This window comes from Lutjanus erythropterus, chromosome 4 (assembly GCF_056507025.1).
Source record: "Lutjanus erythropterus isolate fLutEry1 chromosome 4, fLutEry1.hap2, whole genome shotgun sequence".
Lineage (NCBI taxonomy): Eukaryota > Metazoa > Chordata > Actinopteri > Lutjaniformes > Lutjanidae > Lutjanus > Lutjanus erythropterus.
In genome coordinates this window covers 20,663,202-20,688,627 of record NC_139320.1, presented here as the reverse complement: position 1 = coordinate 20,688,627, position 25,426 = coordinate 20,663,202, and the positions used below count along the sequence as shown (strand labels likewise).

General features: G+C 39.8%; 1 protein-coding gene across 1 annotated transcript in view; it reads right to left on the bottom strand.

Moving 5' to 3' along the window:
• Positions 1-6,972: 6,972 nt before the first annotated feature.
• Positions 6,973-25,426, bottom strand: part of lekr1 (Leucine-, glutamate- and lysine-rich protein 1) — a 144,204-nt gene continuing 125,750 nt past the window's right edge. Inside the window, exons 10-13 of the mRNA XM_084716285.1 lie at positions 24,875-24,950; positions 20,415-20,579; positions 17,458-17,661; positions 6,973-8,677 (exon numbers count right to left, since the gene is read on the bottom strand). Of these exons, the coding sequence (XP_084572411.1) occupies positions 8,228-8,677; positions 17,458-17,661; positions 20,415-20,579; positions 24,875-24,950 (895 nt within the window). The 3' untranslated portion in view covers positions 6,973-8,227. The remainder of the gene's footprint in view (positions 8,678-17,457; positions 17,662-20,414; positions 20,580-24,874; positions 24,951-25,426) is intronic.

Here is a 25,426-nt window from a genome sequence, read left to right as displayed (position 1 = left end):
GAGTCGAGGTTTCTGAAAACTGGGCACCTAAGTGAAGTTGTGTGCTTCCTGAGGTGACAGAGTTCTGTGAGGACACTCACTGAGGACACCACAACACTAACCTTGTACCAAATTCCCACCAACAACCTGATGCTGCAATTCAGTTTACTGCAGTGTTTGACTACAGCTTTACTGCCAATAAGTGACTTGTTGTACTGTACGGTGTGTGTTACATTCACAGACAACCAGTTAAGACATGTAATAGTAATAATCGTATAAAATGTATTTTTCTTCTTCTTCTTTTTCTTACTAGTATTATTATTACATGCCTTTGCTGGTTTACCATCACTATTGGCATGTTCGCAAAGTCATTTGGTAATTTGAATAATTGCAAGGTTGTTAAGGAAATTTGAGTTAAAATAAACTGTGGCTCATTTTGTATTATTACATCATCTTAGGCCCTGTCTTGATAAAGGGCCCAAGGTCCAAATCTTGTTCTACGAATTTAATTAATTTAGTTTAAATCCGTGGTTTTCAACATTTTGAGACCCCTTAAAATGAACCAGTGTCTTGCAACCTGTCATCACAGCTTGAACAAATCCACCAAAGTGTGATTTCCCCCTCTGAACACCGGTAAGAGGTAAAAGAATCTAATACTAATATTTCACAAAAAGCAAACATTAAAGGTCCAGTGTGTAAGATTTACAGTGATCTGTTGGCAGAATATGGCAGAAATGGGATATAACATTTAAAATATGTTTTGATTATCATGTAGTCACATGAAAATAGGAACGGTTGTGTTTTTGTTACCTCACAATGAGTCGTGTATATCTACTTGGTGTGCAGGTCTGATTGCATCATAGAGGTATTATACATAGATGACACGTTTTGTTGCATTATGTCAACATTGTAAAGACACAAATACATGTAAAGGGGGAGCTGAGCTGAGTTTTTCTGGATAAAAAGCACTGTAACATTTATGTTTCAACAAATCTCAATTGTGTGAGCGGTGTTACATTCAAACATTATGATATATGTAAGCCAACTCTGGTCCCTGATAGAGTGCCAAGTAGCCCTCTGACCATTTCTTAATTCAAAATGAAAATAAACTCATACTGTTTTTCCCAGGAAGGAGGGACAGATATGTCAGTTTTGTATGATGGGATAAATGAGGCTGTTAGTAACAGAGGAGGTTGATCAGGCTGTGCTGAGTGCAGTCAGATCAGACTGTGGGCTCTGCAGGGAAGAAAAGCTGAAGAGGAGCAAAAGTTGCACAGAAATGAGGATAATTCTGATGCCACAAATGTGTATTTCGCACTAAAAGAGCTTAAATATGCTCTTCATAACGTCCCTGGTAGGAGCAGTTTCTGTTTATGAATCATTCCAGCATTTCAGTGACTGCATGATGAAGAGGTTCCAGCTGTTTAATGTTGTACAGACTCTGTCAAATTGAACCCAAGCATTTACAACAAAAATGCAGCTGCCGTTATTAAATGCAATAAAATAACTGATTCATCTGTTATAGTTCATTTAGTTAATAAGTTAATAAGTCACTTAATTTCAACATAGATAATCTCAAGGAAAGATGAATTATGGGTAATTTAATGTTCATGCATTTTATCTGATAAATAATGTTATTATTAGTGTTTGTTTATTAACTGGCCCCAAAAAGTGGCCCCAGAAAAAGCAAGTTGAGTATCCCTGATACATGGAGTAAGTTAGAAAAAAAGACCTTTTCTTCTTACTCCATGAGTAGAATGGACAAACCAAACAGTGGCTCTATACGAGTTTCACTACCACTATAATATCTCCTTCACGCTTAGAAGGAGAGTGACACGAGGTGTTTGTAATCTGCAAGCTCACCACTAGATGCCACTAAATCCAACACACTGGTGCTTTATTTTAGTTTATTTCACTGGTTTCAAATATTTTGGCTTCATACTCCTTAAGAATGAAGCAGTGTGAATATTCAACCTCTCATCACAGCTTGAATAAATGCACCAGAGTGATTTTCCCCTCCAAATGTCTCAGACTGTTAAATTTTAACACCTGTTAGAGATGAAATACAAATACTCGTATTTAATACAAATCTTGCACAAGATTTCTTTTTCCATATGTAGTAAGTCCTCAGATTTATCTTGAAGTGGTTTACGTTATGCTCACATGGACTATTGCTGCCTTCAAATGTGTTCATGAGAAGTTGTATTCACAACATTGTAAGTGGAAATTTGTGAACCGCGCGCACAAGTTTCCATGTCATGACCAAGAGTTCCTGAGTTCCATTTCAGCAACAATTACTCCAAAATAAAACTGCTTTTAATCAGATTACCACAAACGGACACATAGCAATCGTGGGCCCAGGTAGTTTTCCAGAAACAAGTGTACTGTTTTTTTCCAAGTCTAGAGGCAAATAAAGTGAAACTGCCACATTTAGTCTGCTGTGTGCAGTACACAGGTTGACATCAGGGCACATACACAACTCACAGAGGGAGGAAATGGGGGGTTTCAATTGGAGCCCAAGAGCAAATTATTGCCCCAGGTCGCACTAACAGTTTAATCCTGGCAGTGGCTGCTTATTTCCTGAGGTTACGTTTGTATGCGAGTGTCTGCGTGCGTCTTAAGCCATTGTAAGTAATAGCTGTAATAACGCAAACACAGCATAAGGGTCTACTCTCATAACCCGTTTGAGGCTCCATGTGGCGCGTAAGGCACAGACAGATACACAAACACACACACACACACAGATTTACCTCCTTGGTTTTCCTAATACACCATATGAGGTGGCAGACTGAGGTCTCATTGTCCCCGTCATTAAGCAACACCTACAACCAGCACCTCCGGCCCTCGCACTTACGCAGTTACCACGACGACAAGAATACTGAGCATTCTTTCTCCGGTTGCCCGGGTGACACTAATTATAGGGTGTGGGAGGGCTCACGGGACGGCAGAATTCCGGAACGACCATAACGACGCAGGAGAGAGGCGTTCAGGGACGCCCAGTGACGAACAAGGACTTAGTTATACACACACACACGCGCCACTCCCTGGAGTGCGCGCGTGTGTGTATGTGTGTTTACGAGCAACTTGCACACAGATTCCCCAGGGACACGTGTGCATGCCTGCCCTGCTATGATAATTACTGCGAGGAGATCACACTCCGAATGTGTGTGCATGGCATGCGTACGTGTGCGTACATATGGATGTTTGTGTGTGTGGGCTTTTGTTAAGGGTGATTAAATCTGAATGTTTCAAGGCGATCAGAACGTCATTCATGTCAATGTAATGCGGCTTTATGCTGCGTGGCTGCTATTATGCGCATATCAACATATAGAAAGTGTTTCAAAGAGATGTATCTCTCTCACACACACAAGCCCTGTGGCTCTTTTCTCAAACACACGCACGCACAAACCAGGAAGGACACCGGGTCAAGGGCTACAAAGCAAGGGCACGAGCAAAGGAAAAAAAAAGCCCCAGTAAAAGAGCAGAGGGGAGTAGAAAAGAGAGCTGATGGGATCAAAAATAAAGTGAAGGCACAGAGAGCTGAGGAGAGGGGAAGCTGAGGGGGAATTGCTTTTTAGCAACAGAGTCAGAGGGGTTGAATACTAAAAGAAGGCCATGGAGATTAAAAGAATATTGACTTGGAGATACAGAGAGGGAGAGTATGTGTGTGTGTGTTGGTGTTTTGAGTGAGGCAGAGGAAGAGAGAAGCAGCGACACTGGGAATCAGTCAGAACTGGGGGTGTATTTAATGATGCCATACAAAATGCTGTGCAAGTTTCATGGGTTTTGCATTAATTTGAATGGCCAGGATGACTTTTTGTATGAGGCAGCACCTGAACGTGCATTTTATACAGCATATATATGGATTTACCGATGCCCGTTCAATCAGCAACTGACCCATTCATATGAAACAGCTGTCACTCTGTTTGCTGTTAATAGCGTAAAGGCTGAGACTCTAGTTTGCAGTGAAAACCCAAGAATTAAACAGCGTTAGATAAGGATTCATGATCAAATCATCAGTTTTTGTGTCATGTCTCCACTTGTCAATATACACAACCTCTTTCTCATAATCACTTCTAAGTTAATACAACCCTAATTCCCCCAAAAATACATTAATGGCCTGCTCACTGCACGGTTTGGAAAGGTTGTTTCCACACTATAAACTAACACTTATTAACAGACAGACTTTTTTTTTTACCACTATAATCATGCACTATGCCTTTAAAAAGCAGAGAGTCATTATAGGTTTAACTGATGTTTTTCATCACACCTGATGTCAGGGGGTGCTGCAGCCCCTCGATGGAGGTGCTGACCTCCATGGAGAGTAGTGTGTGTATGTGTGTGTGTGTGTGTGTGTGTGTGTGTGTGTGTGTGTGTGTGTGTGTGATCAGAGCAGAGACAGCGAGTGTGTCAAGGGCAGGGAGAGATGTGGGATAGAGTGGGATCATAAAAAGGGGTTATATCTTTAAATACAGAGCAGACATGCAGGTCACGGTGGGAGGAAGCTAAACAGGGATAAAAGGGAAGGTCAACGGTCAGAAGTGCATGTACAGGGAAAATGTGACCAGTTGTCAAAAGGCCAGCACGTGTCTGGAATGGACACTTTTCATGGCAGACATTTTGACTTGCCAAAGCATGTTAATGGTGGCTCCATAGAGCACTGCAGGAATGAGTCCTAGCTTATATTTTCCTCTTGCCTGTAGAACCATTTCTCCATCCAGATTGTTTTGGTGTGAGCTGCAGAGTTTTGGAGATATTTGCTGTAGAGTTGTCTGCCGTCTCTCAAATGTAATATAACTAGATGGTACTCAGCTTGTGGTGCTCAAAGTGCATTTAAGAAGCTCAACAATAATGCCTCTTTTCAGATATCATGACCTGGTCACTCAACATAGACACAGACCCTGTTGCGAGCAGTTTCATGTAGAAGCTACGTTCTGTTAACAACAAAAAGAAAGTAGCTCCTACACGAAAGTGCTCACAACAAGGTCTGCAGATTACCTTGAGTAACTGAGTCATGATTTCTCGAAAAGAGACATTGCTTGCTGATATCTCCAAAATTTGGCAACTCACACCAAAACACTGTAGATGGATAAATAGCTCAAAAGGCCAGTTGAAAAATAAGTTTCATTTTGGGGCGAACTGTCCCTTTAAGAGATTTTCCTGTTTTGTTCTACAACATAAAATATGTCAGTAAATACCCCACTCATGAATTTTGAATTTCTGTTTTCTTTACCCCTCTATGATATATGAACTGTATATCTGTGGGCAGTGGACAAAATATGTGAGGACGTCATATTTTTCACCATTTTCTGACATTTTATAGACAAAAAAACTAATTGATTGATTGAGAAAATAATTGACAGATTAAATGACAATGAAAATGATTGTTCAGTTTCAGCCCTACCTTAAACATCATCACACCGAGCACTAGTTACATAGTGACGGTGCCACTGAAGTCATATGCCGTTAGCTTCTGGTGATCGCATTTATGCTTCAAAAATCATAAGAAAGGTATTTTGGTAAAGGTAATTTGTCAAGATTATCTTACTGAAAAAAAATGTGTAAGGATCAAAAAATGCTGTTCACCACAGAGATTATTTTTCTGCACAAAAAAAATTCCCATTGGCTTTTTGTCAAAGAGTGATACTAATGCTGCAATCCATTTTACTCGGAACTCAGGAAAAAAACGACCTCTGACACAGAGAAGCACAATGGCTGCAAAAGTTGGAATTCTAAGTCTGATCTTGTGCAGTTGAAAAATATATATGTTTGTGTTGTTGAATGTGCTTTAACAATATTGTCGTTGCCATTTACATTCAGCTGATTTGTGTTTGATGGAAGTCTCTCTGAGAATGTGGTACAAGCTTACCCCTCCTGTTTCTTTTAAAGTGTGCTAATCTGTTAAATCAGCTGCAGGAGATGCTTGTGAAGTTCAGAGGCTTGCCACACAAACATCAGTTTGCTGCAGGCGTCCATGCTTTCCCGAGCAGATGCACTGGGGCGTATTTAGATTGGAAGTGTCAAATGCCAACTTGGAACTTCCAACCTCCGACTTGCAATGGACTGCAAGCATTGCAGCATAACTTCCAGGTTGGCCCACAAAAATACGTCATCCCTGCAGCGCTCTATTCTAATAAGTGTCCCAGTAAGCCATGTCAGTGAGCCAGCATACACAGTACCAGAGCCCTGGAACAGACTCACCTGCAGCTCTCTCTCTCTGTCTTACACACACACACACACACACACACACACACACACACACACACACACACACACACACACACACAGGCACTACATAGTGATAATCACCATACAATTCATGTCCTTCAGTGACATTACGTGATTACAGACAGTGAGTGATGGCGGTGCTGGGACAGAAACAATCACTCACTGGAGACAGACGCACACATGGCAAAGTGTCGTGTAATGAGTAAACACACACAAGGCCGCACACATTCACACTCAAGCACAGGAAGGCAACAAAAGGCAGCTGCAAAGCACAAAAGAAAATATTACCATTCCACATAAAGGACAATATGTACTGTTGTTTCTAAGGGCAGTCAGGGGTCATTTGTTATGTTAAGTTTACTCAATCAGAATTAGAGCCAGGCAGATGTATCAGTTGGCGGATATTATTGGCCAACATTAGCCTGTCATAGATATATTCGTGTATATTGGTATCAGCATACATGTATTTGCAGATAGTTTTTAGTTTTATAAGCAGCCGTTTATGCACATTTGATCATTGTCAGTTCAAGTTAAATAAATTTTTATTCTATTTGTGTTTTTTTTTTGGTTATTTAAAATTATTAAGAAATATCGGTGAAAGTTTGATGTTTCAGTGACAATAAATGTTATTATTACACTGTAACATATCCTGCTGTTTGACAACCACATTTGAGGGATCATGACAATATCAGCTGATAAATTAATATCAAAAATCTTTTACCCAAAACTCCAGTATTAGTCGGGCTCTAATCAGAGTGAAATGAAATAACCAAGGTTTATTATGATTTATTGGAAATCTTATAAAAAATACACTGTATCCATATTTATCAAATGAATTTCTTACTGACAGTTCATTACAGTCAATTTCAAGAGAAAAAAAACATTAACCTGTTTGTTCTGTGTGGTAGGAAATGTTCTGTTCGAGAGGAAGAAAAATAGGTTGTAATGGCACAGAACGTTCATTGTTTTGCATTTTAGAGCGTCCTCTCCACACGATCCGAGATTCTTAGCAGATAAACCATATGTGTGTGTGTTCTGGCAAACAGAGGAAGCGTTGGCAGGACAAAATCATTATCGTTCCACCTTTCTGTGTGTGAACAACGTACACGTGCATTGTCTCACAGATGGAGTGGAAGAGAGAGGGACACGGGGAAGTCAAACTAAAAGCTTTCCATGTGTGCCAGTGAGCAGGGAAATGAGTTCCATGGCGCGCACACACACACACACACACACACACACACACACACACACACACACACACACACACACACACACACACACACACACACACACACACACACACACTTTTCACGCATTTCTCCCATCATGCCAATTCATCCCAAATGTAGAGGGAGAGGAAGAGGGGAGGGGAGGGAGGGAGGGATGGAAAGACCTTGCACGGAGTGAATGATGTCAATAACACACAATGCCTGAGGGGAGAGTGTTGGGTAATTGTTGTGTGTGTGTGTGTGTGTGTGTGTGTGTGTGTGTGTGTGTGTGTGTGTGTGTATGGTGGGGCTTGCCTTACAGTTTCTTTTGTGTTTGCCTGCCTTTTGTTTGTGTCCACAGGTGGCAAGGGACACGCTGTCGTGCTCCTTCAGCCCTGCCCTTGTGACAGGCTGCATGTGTGAGTGTTTTTGCATGTGTCTGTGTGTACATGTGTGTGTGTGTGTGTGTGGATGTTTGTCTGTGAAATCCTGTGCGTGCCAGTGAGACTGCGTGAGTCGGGTTGTGAGAAAACAAGTGCATGTCTGTTGTAGAGTGTGTGTCCTGGGACTTTACTGGTGTACGAACAGGACTCACTGGTTGTGCTGTTGTGTATAAAGTGTGTGTTTGTGTGTGTATGTGTGTGAGTTTTAGACCATGCAATTAAAGAAATATTTGACTAAAATGCATATGTGCTATTAAATTTTAAGAGAACAATAAAAATTCCATTAACATAATAGATTAATATTAAAATTATGTTTTGTTTTTAGAGGGTGCAATAGCTGTTTATTAAACACATGTTCCAGGTTGCTTTTCACAGTCTCCCCTTCCTCTCCATGACTAAACCGACCTTACGTCTGACTTCGCTCACTGTGCCACTTGCTTTCAGTCTGGGCAGTGTCCCCTCTTGCTTTTTTTCCCCACCAAACACCCCACCACGATTCCAGGGCTCCAAACTCCTCCCTGCTCCCTCTCCATTCGTGCCCCGGCCTCTGTCTTTGCTTGCGCTGGCAGGGGAGGGTTGGAGTGTGTTTGGGGAGTTTGAACAGCGAGTGAGAGGTACCCGGGGTTGATTAGGGAGATGGAAATGCTTGCTCCCCATGGGGGTGTGTCTCTCCGTGGGGTTCAGAGGCAACCTGGAGGAGCCCTGATGAGACGCAAGGGAGCGCAGCCCATTGAGCTCCTCTTGAGTCTGACACAGAGCAGCAGTCAGCTCCTCCCTCTCCTCACACTCCCTCCTCACTGTCTCCTGCAGTAACGCCACCTGGAGGGTGAAAGACAGAGACCAAAAAGTAATATTTAAGCAAGTCATTTTATTTAGTATTGAGTCTTTCCATCTTCTGACAGTAAGATAAAACAATCAATGTAACCTCATGTCTGTGAGTTAAAGGGATAGTTCAGATTACTTGAAGTGGAGTGGTAGGAGGTACTTATCCATAGTCACTGTACTACCTACAGTAGACAGCAGTTGCTAAATAAATATATAAGTTTAAGTATTAGAACATATACTACATTTAGAATATTTTCACTGCTTTACCTTGCTGCCAGACAGCATTTCTGACAGGAAACTGCTGTTACATAAGCCAAGTAACACTCTTTCCAAACCAACAAGACCCAGAACACAGGAGTTCCTGGACTACTCCTGCCAAGATCAGTTAGTTTGTTTGTGTTATTGTGTGACTTCAGTGAACCGAACTAACCTTTTAAAAACTGAATTCACATAATAACACAAACTAACTAACTGATCAAGGCAGCAGTTGACCAGCAACCCTCGTGTTTTGCAAGATAAAATGACTGATTTTGCCTATGAAGTCTGGTTGGTTTGGAGAGAGCGATATTTGGCTTATATAACAGCAGTTACCCCTCAGAAAAGGCTGTCTGAGGGCAAGGTAAAGCAGTGAAAATATTCTAAATATAGCGTCTGCTTAAACTGACCGGCATCTGCTGTAGGTAATTATACTGATTATGGATAAGTACCTCATACAACCCCACTTCATATAATCTGAACTATCCCTTTAAATAAAGCCATGTTTAGCTTAACTTTGCATAAAGACTGAAAACAGTGGGAAACAACAAGTCTGGCTCCGTCCAAAGTTCAAGAACACAACTACCAACACCTCTAAAACAGACAAATTTGTTTTTCATGTAACTTTTACATTTAAAAAAAAAAAAAAAAGATCAAATCAAATTGAATCGTGACATTAAAAGTGACATCAAATCACATCATGGATTGAGACAATTGTGACAAGAAACAAAATCCATCCTCACTGGAGATGCTGGTGGTTGGTGGCTTAACCTCCCCTCAGTGTCAGTTTTACATTTCTGTTTATGTCAGTCCTAACAAAAATTATACTAACATCTTAAGACTGAATCGGAGGCTGAATATAATGCGTTGGACATACTATGTAGTGAAAGAGAGGGGGGTCTGAGACAATGGAGAGGAATTTGAGAGAGAGAAAAAGAGAATGAATGACATTCAGTTGAGAGACATGCAAAAATAAAACAGACAAAGATGGAAAAACCTTTGGATGCAGATGATAAAGGGGGTTATTCTGAGCATCTCGCTGACACTGTGAAAACTGGCACAATCAAAGAGACTTGGTCAACAAGACCCACGCAGGCAAGCTACCCTAACACAGTCACAGTGACCCAGTATTAATAGCACATCACCACAACAAAACTCAAAAACTGCTCACAGAGCTGCTCATACAGATGCAGAATAAAATATACACATAAAGTGCAGCATGTGTGTGCATATGTCTGCTCAGAACCACCAAACAAATGGCAGTAAAATGGTTGGTGCTGGGAGGTCAACATGTGATACATTATACTGTTTACATTTCCAGGTCTGCTGAGAAATAGAGCCTCTGTCACTGAGTCAAATCTGTTGAAAACCAAACTGCAGCTCTTGTTCTGTGACAGCCAGAAAGGAAGACGGAAAGGAAAGCTGCTCATTTTAACTCCTGAGCCAATGTTTTTTTTTTTTTTTTTTTTTTTTTTTAAAAAGGCCCTTCATTACTTTCCAATCACTTTACATGCGTTTCCTACCAACATGGCGCACAGCCACAAATACTGATCACTGGCTCATTTAATTACAAACATATGCCATTTGAATGGTTTACATCATTATGACCATCTGCTGTTTGATAACACACGTGTTTTATGCATTTCAAAATGGTCGGGTGACAAATTTAAATACTTCAATATAGCAGACACTTACTGGAAGATGCAGGCAGATTCCTGTTGGCAGTCTGTACAGACTCATCATATGTCACTGACTGTCACATTTGGCACATATGTTCTTTTAAAACAACAAAAATTATGTGGCGCTGGAGTGACGTATTGGAATAGGATACAATTACAGTACTCATGATAGCTGTAATACACTGTAATTGTATCCTATTTTGAAACAAGACCACTTCACTTGCATCAAGATTACAATAACTTTAATGTAACTCACTATAGCCACAAAATGATACATAATTAAATAATGAAAAAATGCTGAAACATAGAGTAGCTCAAGAAAAAGAACAGATCGTTTGTGTTACAAATCTGTGACTTGTTAATGATGGCAGTATTAACTAAAAGCAGCCAGTTAGCTTATCAACTGGTCAGACAACTATTTACAGAAATGGGTCTTTACCAACATTACAGCAGAACAATAAATAAACTGAACATCGACTAGACAGAGTAACACCATGAAATACAGAGATAATGCAGTTTTTGTGCTACATGACAGCACATCATAAGTGACTTCTGCTCCGCGTTGAAGGCAGAAACATAACGGTGAGCTGACAGGACAGAAGGAAACAAACGTGTATTTTCAAAATAAAAGTTTAAAACAAAAGGCTATGAACAAAAACATCTAAACATGAAGAATTCACAACAGAAAATAAAATATTTTGTTTCTTTCAAGGAGGGGCAGGGTGTCCCGTAGGGGATGCAGATCTCCCTCCCAAAACAATCGTTAGGAAAACATTTATTCATAAAGGCAGTGAACTAAGTTCTTTATACAGCAGTATCCACAGTTTGCTCACATGCTCACAGAGCCACTGGTCATACCAGACCACATACGGCTGGAACAGTTAATCCCCTGAATGTACTGAATGGATCAATGGTGCGTTTTAAGGCCAATTAATTAAACTTTTCATTTGTAAGAGGCAACCTATGTTTGCTTTTAAGGACCAGTGTGTAGGATTTAGTGGCATCTAGAACCAGACAGATATATTCATTTGCCAGTATAATCGCCAGTTTTATCGTTCTATAAAGGTATCAATGTGTTTGGTTTTTTTTTGTTTGTTTTGTGCAGAACAAAATGCATACTGTTTTTTATCTTTCTATTTTTCAGTTTTACAGATTGCATTTTATGTACATTTGATCCTTTTTCTCAATTCAAGTTGTTCTATTTGTGTTTTTTTTATTTTAAATTATTTATAATTGTTATTATTTATGTATAAATCAAGAATATCAGCCAATATATTGCTGTCATCATTTTTTTTTACTCCTTTGCTGTATTGGTATTGGCCCTGAAAATCCAGCATCAAACTCTAGTGGTGAGCTGGATGCCACTGGCACCTTCCCTCCACTTCCGAGCGTGTAGGTAGGAGAACCTAACTGAAAGGCCCTAATTTAGGCAGTTTTAAGTTTATCCATTTTGGGCTACAGTAGAAACATGGCAACATGGTGGACTCTGTGGAAGAAGATCATAGCTACAAACAGCTTCTTTAATTCACTCCATTTCTGCCACATTCTAATATACCATGAAATAAATTTTAAAAATATTTTGAATAATTTGAAGAGAAAATATTAAGCTTCCAATCCAGTGCATCTCTACGCTAATTTTGATCCACTTGTGTTGTCATTGGTCTGTATGGGTCTTCATATCGCTCAGAACTGTGTCAAATATCAACTGAAACCTCAATATGAGAGTCCATCAGATTCACCAGTAATTTCGTCCTGGTCTGACGTGTGACACTGCGTGAAGAGCTCCTGTTGCTGTCATGCTGAATGATTACAGGGACGATCCAAAACACATGTTGCGTTAGTGGGAGTTGTGTGTTTTTTTTTCTGAGGGTAAAATACAGTGTATTTCTCTCTGCTGCCAGGTGCTAAAACACCAGGAGTGGAAGGAATGAATTACAACTACTCACGTTACTGCAATTAAGTCATCGCTTGGAGTATTTGCACTTTTATGAGTATTTTTTCTGTAAGTCTGTAATTTTACACTTACTTAAGATGAGGTATCCACCACCGTACCAGAGACAGCGGAACTCTCTTGTCTGTCAGCGGTACAGGGAGCTTCTCTGTGCGTGTATGTCCAAATCTGTTCAGTGAGGGAAATCCCCAATAATGAAGAACACAAACTAAATGTGTGTGTACTCTCTTTTTTACACTCATGTTTTGAGTGTGGTTTTCTTTGCATGTGTCTGTAATTGTCAGCATATGTGTATGTGTTAATAGCTACCTATATGCCTCTGTTATATCCATGTTCCATGTGTAGTGTGTCTTATGTTATGCCATTGTATGGAATTATTATGAGATTGTGTGTGTGTGTGTGTGTGTGTGTGTGTGTGATAGTACACGTGTTTGGCCACTTCCTTTCTGTGTGTGTGTGTGTGTGTGTGAGAGAGAGAGAGAGACTTGGAGTGTGAGTCTCTTTACTGCCTGTTTATATGCAGGCATGTGTTGGATCCTGTGCGCGCGTGTGTGCGTGCATGTGTGTGTGTGATGTCGTGCATGCCAGTCTAGCTGTAGAGAGAGACAGCCATCATTAGGGGCTCCTAGTGAGAGCAGGATTACAGGGCTAGTAGATGGAAGTCACACGCAGACCCACAGAGCCCCTGCTTTTAATCTAACACTATAAACCACATTCCAACACACACACACACACACACACACACACACACACACACACACACACACACACACACAATTATATATACACGTGTTAAAAAACACAATCAAAGACCCTCAACAGTACACTGCATGTAGGGTTGCTTTTATGCGTGCACACCAAAATGCAGAGGCACAAATACATACTCAAACACTTATTTTAGGCCTTGTGTGTGTTGTGTGTGTGTGTTGTGTGACCTCAGTACTGCTAGTGGGAGGTTAAAGGTCAGGCCTCTTTTCCCCCAGACACAATGACCTTTTCCTCTTGTCCTGTTCCATCTTGCAAACAAAGCCAGAAAGGGAAAAGAAGGGGGTAAACAACATAAAGAAAGAAAGACAGAAAAGAAAGAGTTTGGGTGGAGCAGTGAGAGAAAACTGTAAAGCAGTGAGGCAGGAGAGAGAGTCAGACTGAATGGGGCACTTCCAGATGATTCTGGGTGTGTGTTCTTGTGTGCGTGTGCACAATTATGCACTTACGGTGGCTTTATATGGCGAAACTTTCACGCACTTTTTGCAAGCTGCTAATTGCATGAAATCACAATTTTCATGACACATGACAGTTAAATGAAGCAAATAAAAAAAATATCTAAGTATCATACAAGTTTAAGCCTAACTTACTTAGCTTTACTTCTAACTATCTCCATACTGCATCAGCCATAGAATAACATGCTTGTACAAGATTATGACCTGTTTTTTGTGGTAATGAAGGTGCCCGGATAGACTGTTTAAAATGTGAAACAAAATACTATCACTGCGATGAAAACATCTGCAATACTATTATCCTTGTTATATTTCTTAAAGAAATTCAACTACAAGTTATCTAAACATAATAATAACTTTTCAAAGGGGTAGGTATCTAGAAACCTTGTTCTTCTTGATGATGTCCCTATAAAAAGGGTGCTGTGGATTATATCACATGTGCTGCTTTTCAAATTTGTAAATTAGGCTTTGTTCATACTGCAGGCAAATCAGATCTGTTTCTCAAATCAGCCCGTTAAAACACACCGTCCAAATGATCTGATCAGATTTTGTGTCCCAACATCATCAACCTATCTGCATGTGTTTCTGTGGTAATGACGCAGGCCTCAGTAATTACATACGCTGGTGATGCCGCTTTCCAGTGGGGAGGCATGAGAAGTGGAGATCATCGTCTCACCCTCCAAACAATCGGGATGTCAAGTCGCAGGGCAGAACTCCACGGTCACACCAGAGAAACTCGGTGAGAGAAGCCATTGTGAATGTGATGTTCAGCTACTCTCTTGCACTTCCATCACTCTGAATTTGATGTTGTCTTTTTGTGTTGCAAGTGATGCAAAAAATTCTTTGATATCCAATTTGATCAGCCCAAACGTCCCAACTGAGATGCATGTGTATAAAACTGGTTGGAATAGCATTTAAAACCACCACCAAAATTCTGCAAATTAGCAAAAAATAGTATTTTGTCTGTTTTTGCCATCCAGATGAAAAGGTTTACATTCAATCTGGACACACTCTGCAGGATTTCAAACAAGCAACACAAGAGTAGGTTAGGACATCCTCACTGGGAAAAACTGAAACAATCTGATGTATGCTCACTGATTCACATCACTTTCAGTTAGGAAGCAGTGTTAAACGTAAAGTGGTGGCAACAGTGTGCTGATTTACTGGATACAACCATAAACAGCGGTTGTGTATCATCATTAAGTTCAGCATTCAGCACAAATTTATGGACAAGAAAGGAAAAAAATGACAAAAATGAGCTGTAGACACATGATACATTACAGGAGCATAGTTCAAATGTTTCTTTTATTGTTGACTGACCTGATTTTTGTTGTTCAGTCCTAAAATGTTTCTTTCATTTAAAGAGATTGATTATTACTTTGTTGTCTTGAAAACTGACTGGGTGAAAGGTCATTCACACACACTCCAACACTGAATGATGAAAGTGCTTATTTGACATTGCAGCAGTATCTTGGCAACAGAGCGATATCACAAGGTCATGATCAAAACGTGATTATCTCTAACCAACACGCACACGGACAAACATCGATAGATCAATAAAAGTTTCATAAAGAAAAGGATGATAGAAGCGTGGGTTTGAATTAGATAAGGACGGCAAGAGATCATTAGAGACAGAACTGAAGAACTGAGTCAAAGGCTTGGAATATAGAAAGAAAGAAAAAGAAGAAACAAAGGTCATCTAAAGGGATTATACTGATTGATCTGCTCTAAAACTACAAGCACAGCATAGAAAAAACTACCCCCTTTAAATTAGATGAGAAAGAACAGAAAGAAAAGGGTGGCGGGGGGAAGGAGCTGCAGTGCAGAAGGTCCATGAATGACATAAAAGAGCATGTCAGCTGTGAAATTGGCATCAGGGCACCTTGAACTGGCTGAACTCATGTGGACAGGCACTCTGAGGGAGACGGTTAAGCAGACAGAGGGTGAACAAGTTGGAAGGTTGTCGAACCACAGTGGTACAAACCTGAGCTGGGTAAGTGAGTGAGGAGGAGAAGGAGAGGAGGTGGTGCAGGAGCACTGAGAAGAGGAACTTCACTCTAGGAATGCAGCTTTCTGGACAAGGAATGAATCTCCTTAATTTATTAGGTTTTTTGTAATATTTATTGATTAATCACCCACCTCAGCTGAATCATCCACCAGCTCTAAAACTAAACCATCCTCCCAAACAGAAATGAACAGAAAAAAACCCACTTAAATGACTCTTTTGTGGTGGGACACACTGGACAGTATAGTCACATTTGTGCAGCATATGAACAACTGTAACTGTTAAGATGAAATGCATTTTCTACAGAAATCATCCTGGCACAAATTAATTTTTTTTAGATTTGTTCACAAATGAAATGTTTGTACAGAACACAAACCAGCTGCATACTTTGATTTAAGAATTTTAAATGGTAAAGCTGCACTAACTGCTGTTTTTTATCTGCACTAGGGTTGCAACTAACAATTACTTTCATTACCAACTAATCTGAGAATTATTGTCATGATTTATTGAGGCTACCAGGGTGCCCCAAATTTAGCGTTGTTTTTTTTTTTATCCCTCTGCAGCAGATTAGATAAAATTATTAAAAATGTGAAACGTTGGCTCTGAATCAGTTTTCTCTCCCTCTGTAGTCACCATTCTGTACCGCCCACAACACTATCTGATTGACTGAATAGTGAAAAGTTCTATTTCAATTAAACATATGCATAAAGACATTTCGACAAAGTTTTGTGTTGGAATTTGTGTTATTCTGAATTTTCTAGATACAATCTAAGAGAATTTAAGTAGAGGAAAGTTAAACTAGAAGTGTGTGTTTATGTATGTGAGTGTTAGTGGTCACACAGCTGAGATGTGTGATGACTGTTCCCCCGGAGACAGCATTAACACACAGACATACAATGACTGAGGCACGCACACGCACACACACACACACACACACACACACACACACACACACACACACACACACACACACACACACACACAATGTCTATCAATCAATCAAACATGCTCTCTTTCCTGTCCTGTCTTTGTTCTTGTTCATAAAAGTTGCTCCTTCACTCTGTTTCATTCACTTCCACCCTCTCTCTCTCTTTCTCTCTCTTTCTCTCTCTCTCTCTCTCTCTCTCTCTCCCTCTCTCACACACACACACACACACACACACACACACACACACACACACACACACACACACACACACACACACAGTTGCTTTCCTTCGTTCCTTCCTTCCTTCAGGCTCTTCATATGTACGCCTCATCCTGCTTCCCCTCTGTTCTGCCTCCCTCTTTTCACTTTTTGTTTCACAATTTAATTCAGCTCCACTCGGATGGTGCTGGCACAGAAATCCATCACTGCACACTCTGCTGCCAAGGCAAATATGAACTCTGTCTGTCTCTGTCTCTCTCCATTTAAACTCTCACTCACTTCCTTTAGCTGTGGCCACGCTCACTCACACATACACAGACACACTTAACTAAATTTAATCCAGCTCTGTTTGAACAGTGTTGGCACAGAAGCCCCACCAACAGAACATATAAAACATATGAAAATCACTCTTTCTATTTACATGCACAGTGACAATGTTTTCTGTCTTTCTTACTCTTGTGAGGACAACTGAACGCCACGCATCGGAGAAACAGCAGCACAGATGCACTGACACACACACCTCTTTTTGTAGTTCAGCGTTCCTCTCAGCCATCAGCTTTAGCTCAGCTTTAACTTGGCTCAGCTGCAGTGCCTCCTGCTGTTGGGAGCGCTGCAGCTCCTGGTGGATTTCCTCCTCTCTCATCCTCCTCTCCTCCACCCTGCTCCTCCTCTCCTGCTGCAGCTCGTCCTGCAGCCCTCGTAGCTCCTGCTCTCTCTCCTGCACCTGCAGAAGAAGACAAAATGGGTTCTGATTTGTGGATATTTATATTTTCATCTAATTATGACTATTCAACTCTTGATGTATTTTGCCAAAAACTGTAAAATGGATAGAAACTGGAGGATGACTTTGCATTTCCTCTTTGCTCATTCATCACATTGTCAAATTTGACATCTCATATATGACAAAAAATGATGCTTTTCAGCTCAACCTTGGACCAGCTTGAGTTACTTGAGTCAGTTTGTCTCAAAACAGTATTTTTTTTCAACCTGTGGTGAGCTTGTTCGCGAGCCTCACTCTTTGTTCAGCCACTATCTTGAAAAGGTCAGTGTCAGATATCTGCTCATATCCAAAAACCCGTTGATATCAAACTCTTTCATAATGTTTAAAAATAGGTGGGTTTCTCCTGACCAGAAATGTGGGATTTTCTTTTGTGTACACATCCCTACCACCGCCTTGCCAACTGTTGGCTAGTTGGTTTCTTTATAACGCACAGAGCTGATAGTAAACAGGCAAGAGGACGTGTGTGCATACACGTCCAAAGAATACTACTAAAACCCGAATAATACTGGCATATGTCTCCACATCTTAATCAGAATATGGTACATTCAGAATAAGACCTAATTCAGAACGTCTGAAATATCTCGTTTACATGACCTACTGTATATCAAATTCAGAATATTGTCATATTTTGAGTAATGGCGGAAAATTACTGTGCATGTAAACATAGTAACTGACTCATCCAAATATACTGGGAAATCAAGATGTCACGAATGTGTCTAGGCTTCTGCGTCATATACCGGGGCCAACGTGTTTTCTGTAACCTCATCTAAAATTTGCAAAGGAAGTGGGTAGGAGGGGAAGCTGCAGTGGCAGACACAATCGGAACTCAAGGGGTTGAGTTGGACTTCTCGATTTTACTTAACTATGGAAACCGATTAACTGTCCCTATCCGTCATATACAGCTCTGGAAAAAATTAAGAGACCACTGCAAAATGATCATTTTTTCTGGTTTTACTATTTATAGGTATGTGTTAGAGTAAAATTAACATTTTTGTTTTATTCTATAAAGTGTTTTCAGACCTCAAATAATGCAAAGAAAACACGTTCATATTCATTTTTAAACAACACAACACTAATATTTTAATTTAGGATAGGTGGGATAATCTCAATCTTTAATCACAGCAGTGTTTTTATAATCTTCCTCATAAAATAAGATTTGGTACAGGTGATCACCTAATCAGTGTCTCATTAAGTAGAATGAGGAGGCTTGTGTTGGAATCCAACAAACACTGGAATGGGTTGGCTGCCATTCATGTAGAGATGCTGATTTAAGAAACATTTGTTAGAGTGGTCTCTTAATTTTTTCCAGAGCTGTATGTAGTATTAAATCTATTGAACCGTCCTTGTGTTTTGGCCATTATTCATACTGTGAGAGATTATTCTGTTGGCAGATTTATTGTATTTCAGGGTGTGGGTGAGGATACACCTTTTGTGTCTTTGTTTTCTGTTGTCCCACCCCCACTGTCTGGATTTAAAGTCTCTGTGTGTGTGTCTTTCTTCCTTCTTTATGCCATCAGTACACACAGACTAACCACAGTGTCATTGACAGTCAGTGTCATAATGGTGCTCCCCATGCGGAAAGCATGTAAGGGAATTAATCACACACACACGCACACACACACACAGAAGCAGGAATACACAGTAACATAGACTGACCAGACAAACATTACTCATAGGAAATAAGTGGGAACTTCAGGGGCCTCATTTAGAAAAATGAACATAGATTTATACTTGAAGTTATTGTTAAGGTCTTTCTAATGGTGTGTTAACATTCAAATAATAAAAGCTGTTGAGCATAAAAAAACTTGCTCACACTTGTTCTAACTTATGCACCTGAGAATAAATCTCAAATTAACTCAAAATTGATGGCAGTCGCCTTACACTCAACAACTTCCCCTTATACATTATAATGCAGGCACAAAAGAGGATTTAGTCAGAAATGCCCGTGAACCAAAAGAGAAACTTTTCAGAAGACGAGATAACGGTGAGGGTTGAAGCCAACATGTATTATTTGGTTGACTGAATAGTGGGTTGACAAACAAAGCCAAACACGTAGCTTGAGTGTTTCACAATTAATTCTTCACATCTTTAACTGATAATTTCTACACATTGTTCATAAAGCAAATGCAAAGTTTACCACAGGCTTGGGCACAGACGTGTCCCAAATTACAATAACCCAATACAACCAGCAGGAAAATCACTTAAATCAAGTCTAGACTCTCTAAGTCTAGTCTATACAAGTGGTTTTCTGCATAAGTCACTTAAGAACTAAATTGATCATAAGTCTATTTTATAAATGAGGCCCCTTGTCTTAAATTCCTGGTGGGCAGAGAGTCACAGACATGCAAGCAATGGACAAAGAGGGAAGTGAAGCAACCAAAAGAGAAGAAACAAGGAGAGGGCCAGAAAAAATATACTGAGTAAAGCACAAGCCCTGTCATTTTCCCACAACCACTGAATGAACTATATTCTGCAATGTATGCTGATTTCTTCTTAAAATATGGTGAATGTAAGATGTGAAAAGAGGAAAGGGAATAAGACAAGAAAGCCAGAGAGGAGAGCATGGAAATCATATCATTAAAGAGGCCTTATATTGTAAATATAACAGTTATAAATGGCCTGTTACAGCTGTATTTAATTGATGTGTTGTGATGTGTTGTCTTCAGTGATCATTTTTATTTATTTTCATTATCAACCTTCTGCTGAAGCTGTGCGCCGTCTTGCTGGTACTGTAGAAGCAACAACTGATTTTTCTCCCTGTCAATTGTCAGCTCTAGCTCCGCCTCCCTGCGAAGCTCCTCCATCTGCTCCTTCAGGTGCAATGCATTCTGGGTTCTCTGCTCTTCCAGGGCAGCCTCCAGCTAGAAAATATCAAAGACAAAGGATACATTTATACACCAGTTTAAAGGTAGAATATGCAGGATTTGTTGGTTGCTGTTAGCAAAAGCAGCATCAAAGTTGGCCCCTCCTCCCTGGCTTAATGAACAAGGGCTTGAGAATGAATTAAGTGAAGGAGTGGCAAGAACAAATCAAGAAAATCATTGAAATAAAATGTTATTTCAAGTTCACTTTCAGGTTACTTTATTTGTACCTGTAGGTAGATTTGTTTTTTTGGTAAAAGAGACAGGGCATCCATCTTGACATTTTACAAACAACACAGACAAAGACAAACATGATAAAAGTACTCAAAGGCTCCAAGGAATTAATGAAACTGGGAAACAACAATACACTGCTTTAAAGCATCTGTGCAATGCTGCTACAACTTGTTCAACTAAGCAATGGCCACTGGTTATTGTCTGATTTTCTTTGTGATAAAGCATTTTGTGTGAATGCATCCAGAGCAAACCCTCATCCTGTCACTGTGGATATATCTTTTTTTCTTTATAGATTCCTGACCTTACAACCTGCATGCTGTTGTTGGCTTGTATCTACACATTACTTCCCAAAGGCTGAAACATCCAGAACACAGGAAAATAAGGAAATGCAGGCAGAGAGCAGACATCACCACTCACTTCTAGTGGGTCATAAATGATGTTTGAGAGGGACTATTTTTATATGAGCCAATACATTTTTTAAAGAAAATCCTGCATAATATGCCTGTAAATATCACACGCAATAATTACAATGCGAGTGCACATGTAGTCTTGCCATTTAAAACAGAGACTCATGACTTTTAATCATCAGTAGCATTAGTGTGTAAATAGTGCGTGATGAAAACTAGAAGTAAAAGTTCAGTCTAGCCCACATCCTATGGCCTGTCTCTAATTCAGAGTCCTAAAAGAGACCGTGAAGTGTTGATTTTTGCGTGATATAAACAGGAAGGAGGGAGGTCACACAGAGCTTTGTGAAAGAGTTTAACAAGAAGCACTGAGACAGACATAAAGAGACAGCAGTGGTGTATCAAATTGCTGGGTACAAAACACGCGCACAACCTGAAAATACGTCTAATGAAAACCATTGAAAATTTCTGTAGCTGTCAGGGGAGGATTTTGAGAAGAGTTGGCATTGTTCTCTAACCCTTTAAAACACATCAATGCTTCTGTAAACATATTTAATCTCAAAATACTGCGTCCTGCCCACAGTCTCTAACCTCTAAAATATACTTTTGACAGACGTGTTATTGTTCCACGTTGGGTTACATATATTATTGCTGGTGCAATCTCTAAATAGAAACAATGTCTTAACCCTCATCTGAATATATGAAGGGGACTAGCCTTGTCACTGCACTCAATCAAAAATTAAATTGTCACGGACATAAAACGCCAGCTTTGGCTTTTATAAGAGTGAGGCCAAAGTTGCATGTGACATATTTTTTTCAGTCTTGGCCAAGGCAACTTTGTTTTCTGGAAGATCCGACAAACTGAGCATCAGAGCCGTGAGCTTTGTGGATCACTGTGGCTATGAGCATGTGTGTGTGTTTATCTGTGTGAGTATGCCTGTGTGCATTTATGCGTGCGAGCGTAAAAAAAGAGAAATAGTGGATGTGGGAGTCAAAAAAAAAAAAAAGACGAATTGGCGTGTGAAAATGTGTATATTTGGGCCTGTGTGTGCGTGTGTGTATTATGCTTGCGGTTTGAGAGACTGTATGAGAGAGACTAAGATTGCGTGTGTTGGATCAAATGAGAAAACACCACTTCCTCTTTGCTGTTTGAATGTACGTGTGAAGAGCATGGATGGTTTATGTGTTTATATCCTTTTGTGTGTGTGAAAGTGTGTGTCTGTGTGTGTGTGTGTATGTGTGTGTGTGTACACAGCTGCTGTTTGTATTTAAAAAGTGCAAAAGAGTGACCACTTCCTCTCCATGGGTATAAGGCCATGTGAAGTCAGGAAGCCCATAATGAACAATAACCTGTATGGATGTGTGTGTGTGTGTGTGTGTGTGTGTGTGTGTGTGTGTGTGTGTGTGTGTGTATGTGTGTGTGTGTGTGTGTGTGTGTGTGTGTGTGTGTGTGTGTGTGTGTGTGAGCTGTCCTAGTGCATACATCTTTCATGCGCTGTGTACTGTGTGTTTTAGTGTGCCTGTGTTCATCTGCCATATGGCACACATGTTCTGCATGTGACATTTTTACATTTACATTATGTTTAGCACTTGTTGGGATGTGGACTAGAACAAAGTAGAATAAAATAAGCTAAACATAATTCTCTGACCTGTTCTCCTACAGTTCCTCTTTAATCACCGTGACCAAAAATGCTCGGGTTTCTGTGATGCAATCTGTGGAGTTAAATGTGTTTTTGCAGCACAACTAGGTCAGCGGTGGAGATAAAGTACACATCAAGTAAAACATAGAGCTCAAACAAACTCAAGTTAAAAGGCCTTTAACCCTTAATTTAAGAAAATTATATACACTAGAGATACTTTAAGCCAGGGGTTTGCAAACTTTTTCACATCAAGAATCTCAACAATAGACGCACATTAGAGGTTTAGAATTTGAGAGGATTTTGGATTAAGGAATCCCATCTGAGAATTTTTTTTTTTTTTCAGTTTAATATTTTAAGATAATCAGAGAACACTCCTTTTGCACAGTTGTAGATCGGCAGATGCGTAGAAGACCATAGGTTGACAATGCACAACAGTAAGACGACTGCACGCTGTCTTCAATCTAAAGATTAATTCAAACCCCAATTCCCAGAAATGCTGGGATGCTGTGTAAAAGCAAAATAAAAATAGAATGCAATAATTTGCAAATACTTTTAAACCTATGTTCAATTCATTCATTCATTTAAATTGAGAATGAGTGTATATTTACAAAAAACAACAAAGTTTATCTGTTTGAACATGAAATATCTTGTCTTTGTGCTGTATTAAATTGAATAAAAGTTGAAAAGGATTTACAAACCACTGCATTCTGTTCTTATTTACTTTTTACACAGTGTCGCAGTTTTTTTTTTGGAATGAAAGGGCACAGACCTTTGTTTTTCCTATATTTTACCATTTTTATGGGACAAAGTGTGTCATGACTGCACAGGATCACAGGCACTTTGCCTCTTATTGCAAACACGCGATTGTAATTTTGCTAAACCCTGAGATTTGTATCATAGTCTAAAATCTTAAAACCAGAAATAACCTGATCTTTCTGCAAAGATACAGCACTGCTGAATGTAGCTATTCTTTTTTCTTGTTCTTGGTGAAAGTTCCTCTTTGTTGTGACATTCAAGTAAACCTCAGTCACTCTTGCCGCCAGACAGACAGACAGACTGTCAGACAGTGCAAGAGACACTATTACACTGTTTGAGTAATAAAAGACAGACTGGTTTTATGTGTGTGTGTGTGTGTGTGTGTGTGTGTGTTTGTATTTGTGTGTGTTTCTGTGTATTTAGTTTATCTGGTGTCAAACAGACTGGTGGTCCTGGAGCCTCATAATCTTATCCACATTGTGTGCGTCAGGACCCTCCCTGTTAAACTCCTCTGAACTGTGACAATGACTTGGATGCTGTCCTAACGTCTATTTACTCCAACATACTGGAACAACATGTCTGCCAGTCATAAACTGATACACCCACAGAAACTAAGCTCATAAGTAATGCTTTGATTTGTTCAAATCCATCGTACAAAATAGAAACATTACATCTATGGACCATATATAACCAATATCCAGATACACTTGGCAATTAGATTACACTGGTAAAACTTTAAAGCCCCCCTTCACTCAAAAATATGTTTTCCTTCTTTTCCTACAGTTGAATGTTTGAGCTTCACTGTGCAGAATGATATATGTACAAAGTGTAAAGTTTCTTGGTGCTCACTGAAAATCAGATTTTAAGGGTTGGGCCTGAGAGCATGGTTTGTGATGGATGTCACAACTAGTTTAGAGGTCGATCCTGGTCCAATTTGGAACTTATACAAGTGTGATGTAGAAATCTGAAGCAGCTACTACACATGCACTGAGAGTGGACGTTACATTGGAGCAGGAGACATCTTGTGTCCAGCAAGAAATGTTAGCATATTCATAGATTATGGAATCTTTAATTAGATAGAGGGACTAGATGCCTTTTTAAGGATTTTAATCGCGAAATTGTAGTTTTTTGTTAAAAAAAAAACATGTCAGCCACACATTTCTGTTACACGCAGGCTCAAGTGTATCAGTAATAAACTGAGACAGTTTAATAACCAGTTAAAATAGAGTAATAACAGAGTTATTGTTCCTCCTGGAATTACCTTTGAGGCTGTTTGCTGTCTGCAGTCTTCCTCCATCTTGGTTAGGGCTCTGCCATGGGACTCTATCAATACTTCCCTATAAACACACACAAAAGGAAAACCAAAACAATCTTTTACCTGCTATAATTTCAGTTCCATTTAGAATATTATACCTTTAAAACTGTTCATGTAAATAAGCATCCACAGTGAAATGAGAAGATAAATGTAGCATCAGGTCAGCAGCGACATCTGAAACCATTTTTAAATAGCAACTGCCTGAGGACCAAATACCTCATTCCCTTACTTGATACAGCAGCGACCAACAATCTTCCATCTGTTTCTAAAGCCATCACTGCTCTGCTGTAAGTGCCTTAAGATTCCCATATGAGACCAAATAACATGTTCACAGTCACAGGCTGCTTTGGCCTCTGGAGCCTTACAAAGACCCTCAGTGCCCTCGATGTACGTAAATGAAGTGACCCAAACACAAACAGAAAGGGGAAAAGCAAAAAAAAAAAAAAAAACCCTTGCAAATAATCAGCCATATATTCTGACACGAAATACAAATTCAAA